The sequence below is a fragment of the Calidris pugnax genome, unplaced genomic scaffold (assembly GCF_001431845.1).
Source record: "Calidris pugnax isolate Ruff unplaced genomic scaffold, ASM143184v1 scaffold44, whole genome shotgun sequence".
NCBI classification, from domain to species: domain Eukaryota; kingdom Metazoa; phylum Chordata; class Aves; order Charadriiformes; family Scolopacidae; genus Calidris; species Calidris pugnax.
In genome coordinates, this window is record NW_015094506.1 from 10,695,236 (window position 1) to 10,709,580 (window position 14,345).

The 14,345-nt window shown below is 41.1% G+C and overlaps 1 protein-coding gene across 1 annotated transcript in view; it reads left to right on the plus strand.

Annotated features, from left to right (window-relative positions):
* Nucleotides 1-13,846: 13,846 nt before the first annotated feature.
* The window catches only part of UBE2N (ubiquitin conjugating enzyme E2N), a 5,741-nt gene continuing 5,242 nt past the window's right edge, over nucleotides 13,847-14,345 (plus strand). Inside the window, exon 1 of the mRNA XM_014963302.1 lies at nucleotides 13,847-13,897. Coding sequence (XP_014818788.1) covers nucleotides 13,847-13,897 — 51 coding nt within the window. The remainder of the gene's footprint in view (nucleotides 13,898-14,345) is intronic.

Consider the following 14,345-nt stretch of genomic DNA (forward strand, 5'->3'; position numbering starts at 1 on the left):
GGGGCGGCGGGCGGGAGCGGGCCCGCGCCCATCCCATCCCGGCAACCACCCGGGCGGCGGCGGCGGTGCCTCACAGCCTCTGGTGCTGCCGTCCATCGGGTGCCTGCGCGCTTTTTCCGGGACCCGGAGCTTGAGAGGCACCGGGCGCGCCCCCCGTCCCCTTCCGCTGGCGATGCGGCTCCTCGGCGGGGCGGCCCGACGGCGGGCAATGCCGAGCCCAGCTCCCCGGGGCAGCTCTCGCCGCGGTTGGACCGGAGGAGCGCGGCGGCGCGGTGCTTGGGTTCCTCCTCGTGTGCGAGAAGGGACAGAACACAGCGAGTAGTTACACTAGGTCGAGCTGTAGGTCGGGGGTACCCATGCCGGTACAGGCCAGGCCAGCCTGGCCACTGCTACGTGTGCTCCGAGCTGTCGGCCTATACGGTATTAGCGTGTTCGTGCTGGCTGTTCAGTGTCTTCCTTCGACTTCCATTCAGCAGGCTTTATAAGGGCTCTCAACTTTGGGGTACTTTCAGCTGACCCTCGAATGTCATTTCAGCCTAAAACCTGAATGATTTCGAGTCAGTCAACAGACATACAGGTAGCTGTGTCGCGATACCCTTTAGTCTTTTTGATAGCTTGGTCCTGTAGCAGCTCAGCACAAACGTCCACACTAGCTATCTCCCACTCAATTTGCAGTGACGTGAGCTGAAGCCCTCAAATTGGTGATGGCTCCCTTTGCAAAAGTTCCTGAGTGATTCCAGTGAGGTTCGTTAGCCCTCGTAAGAAATAAGAGCACCTTTATTACCTGTTGAAGTGAACGAATGTCACAAATAATTCATAATGCTGTGAAGCTCTCTTGGTTGAGCATGCAGTGTTGGCAATCGTTGTAAAACATCTGAGTGTAGAATATGTTAAAGAGTGGATGAAAAAATAAAACTGGATTTTGTCTAAAAAGTCAAATTACCTTAATAAGTGATAGAGGAGATGAGGTAAAAATGAGGCAGAAGTAGTGTTTGTCTTGTGTGAAGCATACTTAACTATGATTATTGCATAGAATTTTAAGCAGTAAAAATAACGAAGACAAATCTTTCAGAATGAGCTTGAGGCTCATCTAGCTGCTCTAGTGCACAGCATACAAAGCTGGATATGTGATGTGGTGGAAGCTCAGTCATGAGGCTGGTGTCCATACTAAATATTTTTAATAGCTCCTGACGGCTCCCCTGAATACAACCGAGAAGCACGCCCCGCTTAACAAGCTGATGCATAAATTTACTTCTTGGCGCTTTTGGGTTTTTTTTCATGCTTTACTAGAAAAATTCTGAAGTAGTTCACACAACTCATTTCAAATGTGTGATGGTATGGGAGTGTTTCTTCTCTTCCTGCAGAGGGGAAGTGGAGGGCAGCAGAAGAGAGACCTAGAAACTCTAGTTTTCCTCTAGAGGACCCCCCTTAGAGTTTTCAGGATTATTCTCTATTATAGCCATGAATGTATTATAAGTTGTCTGCAGCCAGTCTAGAGCTTTTAAATCCTGGATTGGTTGTGCTAGATGACCACTTCTTTGGCTCCTGTGCTGTGGAAGTGTTAAGTTGCCACATCTGCATATGGTCCAGGACTTGAATCTGACTAGTTACTACAGCCTCAAAAATGTGCAAAGTCATATATTGAAATATTGCAGCTGCAGAGGTGCAGACCTAGAGATGTGGCTGCTTGAATCTTCAGGAGTCTTGAGTGAGAGTTATTTTGACCTTTTGTAACCTGCCAATCTTGATGTTGGAGTTAAATTTCCTATTGCTGGTTGCCTTAGGTGGAGAGGAGTAAGTGAATAGTTTGAAAGATCAAGAAAGGAAATGAAAGAGAAAGAAACACAGGAAAGAGCTATAGAAAGGTGAAATAACTCCAGTAATGAGACCTGATTTTCTTTGTGCACGGTAGTAAATTTGATGATAGGTAAATAAATGGCTCAGGTTGCTGTTAGGAAAAGACCCTTCTCCCTTTGACTCACATGCACCCTTTGTGTTGTCATCTGAGGGAGACCACTGATGGCTGATGGGGGCTAGGAGTGCGTATTTGGGCCGTAGTGAAGTACAGAATCTAGCTAACTGCTCAAAATGCAGTTGGTGTTCCTCGTCTTGACCGACTCCTGGCAGATGGCCTGGCTCTCAGGTTGACTAGCGGCCCTGTACTCCTCAGCCTGCTTCTTTGCTATGTGCAGGCTGTCATCTAGCTCAGTAGGAGAGCAGGAGCTTTTCCTCTCTCAGCAGAGCGCTCTGTCTGTATTTCCAGTACTTTCCCCAAATTCAATTAAAAGGTGTCAGTATGGATGTTGCAAAGTAGTTGTTAGAGAAGATACAGCATGATCCTAGTTTGCTGTCCTCGGATTACTTGGAAACACAAACTTTAAACAACTGGGGGAGGAATGACATGTAAACTCAAGAGATTACTTGCTTGAGAGTTGGGATTTAGTGTTAGCACATCACAAATTGTGAATAGAAAATGATGATACAGTTTTGAATCTTTACAGATATAATCTGAATTGGAAAACCTATCTTGTTAGAGAAGATATCTTGAATAGAGAAGAGAGATTTTTATTTTCTTCAATAGTCCAAAACCAAAGGTCCTCTGAGAATCACCTTGACGAAAAAAAAATCTATTAATGTAAGATAAAGTAAAAATGTGGCACAGCATATTTACATACATGTGCTTTTGGTGCTGTAAACTTTTTTCCTACTGCACAGTATTAAAAAGTGAGCCTTTGCAGTATAGACAAGAAATAAGCCCAGCAATTTTTACTTTCAAGCACTTATTGCACTGGTTCTCTCCAGTGTTGCAAAGTCACGTAGCTCCAGTCGAGTAAGGAGTTGAATTGCATCTGAATTTTTTTTTTTTTTTTGGCTGACATTCAAACCACCTCATTGCCGTGTCAAGTGCAGTCGGTATATCTGAATGGGATGGGCAATGCTGCCTCCTGTCATCTTTTCAAATATTTTTTTCTGCTGTTTTCACTGCTGCAGTGATCTCATAATTCATGATTTGATGTCCAGGTCTATGCATTAACTGTGTAGCCAGTTGTTAGTAGTGCTTCTGTTACAGGCACTGCAGCTGCTCCTATCATGAAGTAAACAATCTGAATCAGTATCTGAGACTCCTTCAAATTTTTTTTTTTTTATTATGAATTGCTGAGGCTTTGATTTCCTCCCCTGCATTGTAGCATGTTACTGTCTGAGGCATTCCTTTCTTGCTGTTTACTGTGAGAAGCTATTTCCACATTGCTGCCAATGAGCTCCTGTTTGCAGTATTTTTTGAAAATCTAGGTAACATTTGGATTGCTGAGTTATAAAATGCTCCCCCAAATTGTAAAGTCTCTGGGAGGTTTTATGGAGATTCTCATGGTGTATGTGGTGAAAGACACCTACAGCATTCTGTATTAGAGGTCACTATAGTCAGGCTTTATATGTTTTTTAAAATAGAAATCAGGCATTTAGTCTGCAACTTCTGAAACTTTCTAGAAGTTCTTAAACAGCGTTACTGGCAGCCAACTTGAAGTTTCTCACTTTGTCCTGGAAGCTATGGGCTTCTGGAGCATGGACATCTGTCTCCACATGGAATTTTAAGTCTCTATTACTCTTTGATTTCTCTGGTGTTTCTATACATTGTTAATAAAAAAAATTAAAAAAATTATGTAATACATTAGATAAAAAAGGCTGAAGGTGAACTTAATTCCTTTTCATGGTATTTCGTGGTATTTCGTGGCTGGTGGTTAGGCATAGAAAACATTATTTCTGGGCAGTACTATTCCTTGGCATTTGTCAGAGAAGCTGTATATTTGGTCTTTGTTATGTCTTTTTGTCCCCTGTATGCTGTTCGAATCTTGTAGATAACTTCAAAATTAACGGAAGGCTGAAAACTTCAGGAAATTTTCAGAGGGTTGGTCCTTTTTTTTTTTGTACTATTCTTTTTAAAACCAACTTCCCCACACCTCCCCAACAAATGTAGGAAGATAGAAAGACAATACATACACTGCTTCGCAACCCTCTGAGTCTTCTTGCCAGGTGACTAGTACAGCTTAGGCTGCGGTGGTGGGAGGGGAGTACTGGCATGTACTGGAAGCCTGAAGTTTGGCAGGGCAGATCAGTTGTGGGGGTGTGGGAGGGAGACTGAGAAGGACACTCAGGCCCAGAGGATTAGAAAACTTTTAAGTTGGACCAAGGTACCAGTTTTAGAAGGAAGGCATGAAGTCTTAATAAAAGGTCTTAAAGAGGGCACTGATTAACTTCCCATAGGCTTTTCCTTAAAGCTTTCAGTTGATGTTAGAGAAATAAAAACTGAAGAAAAAAAAGAAGCGAATAATCTGACTAGAGGCAAAAATATTGTTTGGACCATCTTCTTGCATAACACTCAAGCAACTTTGAAATGCAACTCTCTAGTACATTCTAAGTACTGCTGCTAATGGGTTTATCGCTTTGCGTGCTGTTGTTTTATATTGGATTTGTGTCTTACATTTAACAGCTTTCAGTGTATCGTCAAAATTTGCTTGCAATAGTAGTTACATGTGATTGGTGGGTTAATAGTGAGAAGCAAGTGGCACATCTTGCCATAGACGGCATTTGGATAAAAGCTCTGTATGAATTATTGTTTGCTTTAATCACACTTTGATAGTTGACTCCGCATTGTATATTAATGCAAGGGTCTAATGCAAATGTGCTCCATCAGTATAATTGCAGGAATGGTTTACACTATTAGCTTAGTGAATTCAGTCATGCCTCACTTTACTATTGCTGGAGACGCACCGTGAAAAGCTTGATCTGTGCTGCTACATAGATAATCCTCTAGGAATTTGCATAGGATCTCAGCTTCACAGTTCCAAAACCCTGTAATCTGCTGTGGAAAATTCGAGAATAAGGTCATTCTCAGGGGAGAGCAATGCTGACCTTAAAAACGCCTCTCTTCATGTTACTGTTGTTTGGCACCAACATTGTCTTCCAAGAGTGGGTAGATTCTGTTGGTTTGTTTTTTGGGGGTGATTTGGTGTGTTGGTTGGTTGTTTTTTTGTGGGTTTTTTTTTGTTTGTTTGTTTTGTGGGAAGCTGCTGTTACCTGGAGTGTATTTGTCTTCATCTCACTGTGAGTGACTGCAGTTGTTAAAATCTTTTGTGTGGTGATGGGGACTGGAGAACTGGAAGCCTGTGAGGGAAGTGATCCAGAGTTGTTGGTCTTTGCTTTGCAGAGCAGTAGTTTCAAGTTGCTGGATACTTGTCTATAGACTGAGCACTAGTTAATGTTTCTAAATCTACTGTACTACTGTACTGTTCTAGTCTTTCTTGTTTACAGCAGAGGCATATGACATGTTGACATTCAGAATGTTTTCTTTTTTTGGGGGGGAGGTGGGGTGGGTAGATACAGTTGGGGTTGGTGATGGAGTCTAGGAACCCGCAGGGTGGTGGAACCATTAGTGTACAGAGATGTTATTCTAGTAATGAGCGGAAGCATGTGGGATGCTGACACTTGGGGATTATATGGCAAGGAAGAGAAGAATTTGTGTGGAGGCCAGCTACTGGAAGTCATAAGTGCAACCTTCTATTCGCGATGTTTGACCTTACCTTTACAGTTTAATATGGACTTCATTGCCAATTCTTTTTTTTTCTGAGGCAGACATTATTTTCAGAAGATTTTCTCCAGTGTAGTTTTTTTACAGTGATACAATTTTAATCTAAAATTCTGAAATCTGTCTGACAATATGACATCTGCTTAGGCAACCAATTTATTTTCAGTAATACTGGTTGTAGCCAATTCTTTACATAATTGTAGTTAATAAATTGATAGACCCTGTAAGAATTTGTGCCAAAATGTGGCGTACTGTTATAAAAAGTTTGTGAATTAAGTCTTTGTGGTTTTCTGAGGCAGCTTTATCGCTGTATGTAGAAGACAGTTTTGACTGATATGTTTCACTTTCTCCTACTGCCTCCCCCTCGAAAATCAAAGCAAAACCCATGCACGCGGTTTACCTTCTTATGTGCAACTTAGCAGTTCTTGGTGAAGGAGATCAGTGTGATCTTCCCCCGTATCCCACTCTGACAGAATAGGAAAGAATTGCCACTTGGCAAGTAATTCTAACTTGTCTGTGTGCCAATATGCTGCTTTAAGTTTCGCTCTGTGCAGCTAAAACCTTTAGTTTCTATTTCATACCCCTAAATTAATCCAAACTGTTAGATGTAGTTGGAAGACAATGGCACTGGTAGCTGACAAGGGTTTCCTGCAATCAGAATAAAAATATTAAACAAATGTATGCTGCACGTAGTCTGAATTGAAATGCTGAAGTTGGTGTTGTATTGCTGTGGTTTTTGCAGAGAGCCAGCACAAGACAGAAAAGTTACCACCTAGTTAAGTTAGATTAACCAGAAGTTCTGAAGGTGATGATCCTGCCGTTCACATTGAGCAGCCTCACTGTACGAGTAGATTTAGCCTGGGCTGTGCTGGCACAAAAATTTGTGTGCTGCTGCAGTAAACTTGAACTGAGGGACTGATTTGGCTCAGAACTCTGCAGTAAAGGTTATTTCTTGAGCCAAATCAGTTCTGTGATCTCATTTGTTGTTTGACTTTGTGAACACTTGGGCTGATGAAAGGGGGTGTGGAAAGGGGTGTGTGGAACAGTGACTGTACACGTTAGTGCTGCTGCTGAGAAGTTAGGGCTTCCTGCTCAGGCAAACACTTGCATTTTGTGAGGAAGAGGTGGAGGTAGTTACAGATGTGAGTGAAGTTGATCTAGAAGAACTGAGAAACAGGCTGAAACGATGGGGAGAAAAGCAATTTGACTCAAATATAAATAGCTGAAGCCAATGAAGAATGAGCTAAAGGATTTGCACTATTTTTTAGTCATTGACAGTGGAACTTAGGTGTAACTTTTTTTTTTTAATCTCTTTGCTTTTTGCTAATGGTAATGACTTTTCATCTGCTTTAGAAATCTTCCTGGAGGACTTGGCAGCAACTGTCTGATCTCCCCCAGGAAGCAAATATTGAGGAGACTAACTGATTGCTCATCAAACTGAAAGAAATCTCTCTTTCCTCATTGCATCTTCTCCCACATAAATTGATGTGTGTGTGTGGTACCCTCTAAGTGATAAATGTGATCATTTCAACTGTAGCAGAAAATGGAGCTAGTGGCTTTCATTTTAAGTCTGTCATCTCTTTTTGAAAAGCTAATTTGCAATATCATCTGCAGGGTCTGAAACTGTCTACCACATTCTCTCTAAAAGTGCTTCGGATACAACAGTTTAAACACATTTCGGATTGAAAGTTACCTTGTGATTTATGCTGTAGTGGGTTGACCTTAGCCAGATGCCCACCCAACCACTGTCTTGTTCTCCCCACCTCAACCAGGCAGGGGAAAGAAAATGAGATGAAAAAGCTCATGGGTCAAGACAAAGACAGGGGGATCATTTACTGAGTGCCATCATGGGCAAAACAACCCGCCATGGGAAAATTAATTGATTGCCAAGTAAAATAGTTAGATGGTGAGAAAAAAAGACAAAATCAGATCAACACCTTTGCCCTGCCCTTACTTCCCCCGTCCCTGATGGGTGCGGGGGAGTGGAGAATGGGGGCTCTTCTCTGCTGTTCCCTCCTCCTGGTGCATTTCCCCTGCTCCAGTGTGGTCCTCTCCATGGGCTGCAGTGCTAATGTCTGATCCACTGTGGTCCTCCATCCGCCTCTGGTGCCTGGAGCAGCTCCTCACTCTCCTTCTCTGACCTTGATGTTCGCACTAGTTTTGCTCACACGTTTGGTTTTTTTTTATTATTATTTGTTTGGTTTGTGGTTTTTTCCCCTCACTATTTTCTCTGTGTGATGTTTTCTGCCCTTTCTTAAATACTTTTTCCCAAATATGCCACCAGCTCTGCTGAGGGGCTCAGCTGTGCCCTGTGGCAGGTCTGTTGGAACTGGCCGTATCTGGCATGGGGCAGCTCCTAGCCTCTTCCCACAGAGGTCACGCCTGGAGCCCCCCTGCTGCCAAAACTTTGACACCTACACCCCATAGATAGATGGAAGAAATGTATCAAGAGATAGGAGATTTCATTCATTTGTAAGGGTGGAAGATGATTTTACCCACAGCCAATGCCAACTGGTCATTAGTTTCTGTTGGAAGTTACTGTCCTCTGCTAGATGGCAGCAGAGTTTGTATGCTGTCAATCAACATTTTTGGGTTTAAAGATCTAGTTAAGAGAGCCCAGCTCATTCTTCCTGAGTTAAATTGAGAATGCTGATAGACTTTACTTTCTCAGTAGATTTGCAGAGTAGTGATTTCTGGCAAGGGGGCAGCAATAAGCATTGGGAGTTGAACTGTAATTACAGTTGTAGATTGTCTTATTAAGACAAAGACACTCATCCATCATCTGTCTTCCCTGATCTGGAATAAAGCCACCTAGGGTTAGTTGAACCTACAGTTGAAGATGGATGTTACCTAAATTTTTTCACTGTTTGAGCTAGATTAGAGAGGACTTGTACCTTGCCTTGGCCATACAAAATTGTAGGGGTGTAGCCTCTGTCTTAGTAGGTGATGCTGAAGGTAAATTACTTGACTACTGTGTAGAGAATTGAGCTAGTAAATGTGCTACTGAAAATAAAAGGAAATAATCATTCCCCTGAGAGTTTGCATAAAGATGTGTTATTATGGCATTTTAAATATTTAACAGCTCTAAGACCTGCAATGTTTTCTCTTTGCCTAAAAGGCCTTATTAATGTTTTCTGTTTTGAAGTTTCAGAGTAATTTTATCACAGCTATGTTGACCTCTGAAAGTCTTAATGATGTTATCTCTCTTTTTATGCTACTAGCATAAAGCTGCTAGTCATAAGGGTGCTTTTCTTTAGTCTCAACACCATAGAAGGTTGCTAGATAACTGTTTACAACAAGTAAGAAGATACATAGAGTCTTTGGTGTTTAAGACTTTTATAGATGGGTGAAGACTTTAATTTAGCAGTTTACCATCTGTTACTGAAATTAGCGCTGTTGGTAGTTAAGCTTCTTCCTTTGGAATGAGGAGGTAGCCTCTGCATTTCCTTTTTAGGTTGGTTGCAGAATAGTAATCTGTTAGGCTCGTATCTCGCTGTGATTAATGCTGCAATCTCAACTCTTCAAACCAGCCCTTTCACCAAAAGGAGCAGTCTGTTCTCCCATCCTTCCGGCAGCATGTGTTTGCACCCTCCGTTTGGTTGGCACAGCTGTTTGCATGGACATGTGGGGAACTGCATCAGGGACTTCTCCCTTGCATTATTTTTTTTTCCTTTTTTTTTTTTTTTTTCTCTCCTTCCAGATCGACTACATGCTATGTTTCACCATGAGGTTAAGAGAGAGCTATACAGGCAAAAGTGAAGGTGCATAATAGGCTAAAGTGAAAAGGCAGCACAGCTTTTTTCTTCCTTTCCCCAGTGGCCGCTCATTTATCAGCTTAAAATGTTCAGGCTTTAATCTGTTGGTAGCAAGTAAGATTTCTGAAGTAGGTTTTTGTTTTCAAAAAATGTAGCATATGGAAATCTTTTTCTTGATTGTTTTGACTGAGGCCTTGGCAACTTGAGGCTTTTATAAATACTTCTGTAAGACTGGAAGTGATTAAAATAGTGGTATATTTCTAATGGATTCCTTCTTTGTATGTTTGTTCATATCTACATGTGCTCTAACAGTTTATTTGCTTGCATGTCTATATGGAAGCATCTTCTGGGTTGTTCAGTTCACTTTAAAGAAGGGCTCTATCTTGTTCTAGGTGAATAAACCAGGAGAATCCTGGTGATTGTTTGCTTTTCAGTAATTTTTTTTTCTCCTTCCACTGAAAGTGGGATAACTGAGCAAAAGCTCAAAGAATGAAACACATCCCCTTGCAAATTGATCCCTCATGTTTGTGTGGCTTCTCTCTGTCTTGGCAACCTGAAAACCCCTGACCCCCCCATGTCCTGCTCTGTTGGTCTCTTCTAAAGAACACAGCACTCTCTCTTCTTGAAGCTTCCTTGTCCTTGCAGGTTACTGTAAAAACAGGTTGAGGGTTTCTCCCCCCTCGGGTACAATTAGTCTTCAATTCAGTGTCTCCATAGAAGAGTAGCTGTGGAGAATGTCAGCTACACCATCTGTCTCATCCGTATCATCTGTCACTCTGCTTCAGGCCACCTGTGTTCATAAGAAAAGCTTTGCTTTTGCTTGTCAAAACACCTTCAAAATTTCTGTGTTTTTTAACCACTTAATTAAAAATAAGAAAGATAAAATTGTGGGTGGCATATCCATTTGTGAATGACAGTGTTGTTTCTTTAAAGTACTGACTGGCATGTATCTTCATTTTGGGTTTATTAATTTTCTTCAGTCAGTGGAAATTATGACATTAGCTTGGAACTGGTAGAAGCAGGAGTGAGAAGACATCTCAATCTAAAAACACTGCAGAGTATTACAAATAGAAATAACTGCCTGTGGCAGCATGGGTACTTTATTTCAAAATATGTCCTGAAATCTCTTCTGTGAAACTTACTTCGGCAGGCTGGAGGAGACTCAATAGGAAGCACTATAAAATGCTGTTCTGGAACATTTACTTGATGGAAATTTGTATTCCTGTGAAGACAAAATCAACTGCTGTATTGTAAAGACATTTATTGTGAGCAGCAGAACTGCAAAACCTGGTATTCTGTGAATTTGTCCTTTTTCCTCTTTAGCATCTTCATATTTGGGTCTCCCAGCTCTTTTTATCCTTATTGGCAGGGTGGTTTTTTGCCAGGCAAGAATAGGCCATACTGGGTTGGAATAAACTGGCCAAACAACATGTAACATCAGAGTTCTTCATGTCTGTTTCTTAAGTAGCATGGAGCTTGGTCTCTGTCTTAGCCACTGAAAGCTTACAAAACGTACAGAGACACTGAAATTGGACAAAGGGTTCAAAGGCAGTTTTGGGGAGAAAGAGGGAAGTAACATATTGGACAAAACTCACTTCCTCAGCTAAAAAAGTGTTAGAAAGGTTTTGCCTAAAAAGATACTGGGAAGTAAAATATTGCATATGCTTGATCATGCTGATTAGTTAAAAAGAATGGGGAAGAGAAAAGTTTAATTAGAAATGATTGATGTATTCATTTAACATTTGAGATGCTGTTTATCATTGGCTAACCATTATCTGGGGGAAGTAATATAAAATGACAAAGTAAGATCAACATGTAGTTAAACACTTCGTTGTTTGTAGATTGGGCCCATATCTTATGACTCTCTTATGGGTGACTTACAGGTTTGGGTTGGTTTTTTTTGGCTATACATACTTCTAGTTAAAAAAATAAAAAAAGTCTTTAAGCAGGTCAGTTTCCTGACCTGGTGCGTAATGTTGCCCTGTATACTGACAGCTGTTTATCTCAAGTATGACTTATTTCTCCAAGTCTTATGGCACGTTGATTTTATTATCAGCATGTCTTTAACTCGCTGTCTTACTCTAAAAGGTGGAAGTCAAGTCCCTGATAGCACCTTAGAACTGGACCTACTTGGATGTTTAAACGTTTTATATGCTTAGACCTTAACGTGTAACTTTTTGATTAATTTCTCCCTTTCTGTTCCTTTTCCATGATACTTTTCCAAATATAGTAAAGATATTATGGATTTCTTCCTAACTGAAGGACAAAAGCCTTATTTACTGTCAGAATTTAGCAGGTGGTGTTGATGTACAAACATTTCATGCTCTTTTAATAAATGGCATCTTTCTTGTGTTTTTCCTAGTCTGACAAGCTTGTCTGTGTTACGCTGTTTTGAAAAGATGCCTTTTCTGAATTGAAGATGCTCCTTGGCTTTTGCATAAAACAGTAGTGATGTATGTTCACAGGAGTCATGACCTATCATTTTGAGTGTGTCAGACAAGCTTAGCCTGGTGCTTCCTCTCTGGGCTCGATGGCTGTGTCGGAGCCTGGCGGGTAGGAAAGACCAATGTCAACCCTTTCCCTCACAGAATTCTTGCAAGTATTTCTTCTCATCTCTGTTTGAAAACCATCTTAATTATGCTGATAGTAGCGGAGCTCCATGCACAGTGCGGGAAGCGAGGCGTGCTCGCTTAAAGCATTTTTCATCTAATATTGATGTTCCACAGGGGGCCTCTATGGGCTCTGGGTAGCCTCGGCACCAGCATAGCTTTATGCAGCATAAATACTGTTCTTTGCACTTCCCTTTTCTGTGGTGTTTTATAGCAAGACAACTGCGTAAGAGGCATGAAGGGCTGTCTGAATGTGATGACATGCTAGCAGTGGTGTAGCCCCTTCAGTATACCTTGATGAACAGTTTTTCTCACACATGGGCTCTCTCATTGTTTATTGACAAATGGGTTTTAGTGGCAGAATGTGCAGCTCTCAGCCGGGCGTTGCTCCCTCCGTTAGGCTGGCAGGTAGAAGTGCTGATGCTGCTGCCAGAGAACTGCTGATTCTGGGTTATTTTAAGCCAGGATCGGCTGCCCGGTGTGGTTACAGTCAGCATACTGGCATAACTGGGGACCAGAGGGACTGGTGGGGGCTAGGGACTGTTGAGATCAGCCCAGCTACTGAAATGCGTTATCCTTAATATTTAAAAGAAAAAAAAAAAGTCTAAAATTTGAGCATGCCCATAAGAACCAAATCCAGGATTTGCCTGCTAGTGTGTGTCTGGCAAAGTCCAGGTAGTAGCAGCTGTGAAGAAGTTTAAAAATTGGGTCTTTCCGTTCTTTCTTTTTTAATTTCAAGTTGGCTCACTGTATTAGTTTGTATTTGGCATAAGACCCTGTTTCCTCTGCCAAAACTGTCAAACTGTAATAAGTATATAATCCATTATAGGTGGAAATCCAAATTGCTCCACTTACCTGTGGCAGCACTCATACTGAAAACTTGCTGAAAGAATGGAGAATATTTTATGCGTTTGCAGGGATAATCTATAGTCTCTTACTCACTGACTTTCATACAGCTGAACTAAAGCTTTAAGCGTTCGTTTTAACTGCTTTTCTACAGAATTACTGTACAAGTAAATAGCCAGCAGAATATGAATTCTGAGGATGTTATAAATTTATATGTATATCATTTAAAATAAAATATACTTACAGAAGTGAATGTAAATAGTTTTAGGAAGGTTGGATGGCCTTCCAGCAAGGTGTATAAATGCATTGGCAGCTAATGCCCTTGCAGATAAGGCATTATGTAGACACAACAAAAAATTAGGCCAGATAAATTTATTTTTATGTTTGTGTATGTACATAGTAATAACTTCAGTGTTACGATTTGTAGGACCTTGACAATTTGGAGATGAATAACTGGATTTTGGCATTCATTACTGTGACTTCACTTCTTTATATTACATATTTGATTACTTTTTGCTGAAATGAGGTGCTATTTTAACTGCATCAAGACAGACATTATCACTTAAATGCTGTGTGAATTTATTTCTATGAAATGCTGGTAATTGTAACAGTGCAGTTATGTTTGAAGACTGTATTTAGCCAAGTAGAGGTAATCTGTATGTTTTGTGCTTGTGTTAGTGCTGTTGTAGACACACAGCATAAATATGCGTTAAAACTAGAAAAATAAATTAATATTGCACCTGCAAGTTACCATTTTTCTTCAGTAGAAATGGGATAATTTTTCTTTGTGAAAGCCAACACAGGTGGTGAAAAAATTAACTGTACAGAGTAAAAACAAGCTGGAGGAAAAGCAGGAAATGGGGCTAAAATTACCTGAGGAAATTAGGCTTCTGCAGGACTTCTTGTCTCTGCCTAAAGTCCGGTTGCCCATTTTGGCCTTTTCTTGTGAGGAGGAGGAGAATGGTGCCTGTAAGACTCAGGAAGGCTGCCAGCAGAGGAGAGGGAAAGATGCACAGGACTTATTGGTGTGTCCACTCAGAGCATTGGTGGGATGGATGGTCAGGACGTGGGCAACTGTTAGCTGTGGTCACAGCGTGGTGCCTGAGGTAGGACTGCTGCTGTGGGCAGAAGAATTGAGCAACAAAGAACACAAATGTCTGTAGGAAACTGGGCTCCCCTAATTTTGTTGCTTACGGAACAACTCGCCTATCTCCTACTGTTTGTGAGGGTGACTTTGAACGTGGTTATATGGAGGCTGTAAGTGATTGCACCAAAGCTCTTTGTGAATATATATGTGTAAATATATAAAACATCCTTAAAAACGCCTTTAGTGTTGCAGCAAAGTTGGATCCGATTCCAGTACAAATGTTCATCTTAATAAAACCATCTACTCTTGTTAGAGTAAACCTTGAACGTTGTCTTTGAGTGATTAATCCCTTTGGCTGTTCATTTGTGGTATTTTCTACTTCAGGTAGAATGTGAAATACTTTTTGTATTTTCATTGTGGTATTCTTTAAAGTGCTTTAAAGTATATTGGAGGGGGGGGGGGGGGGA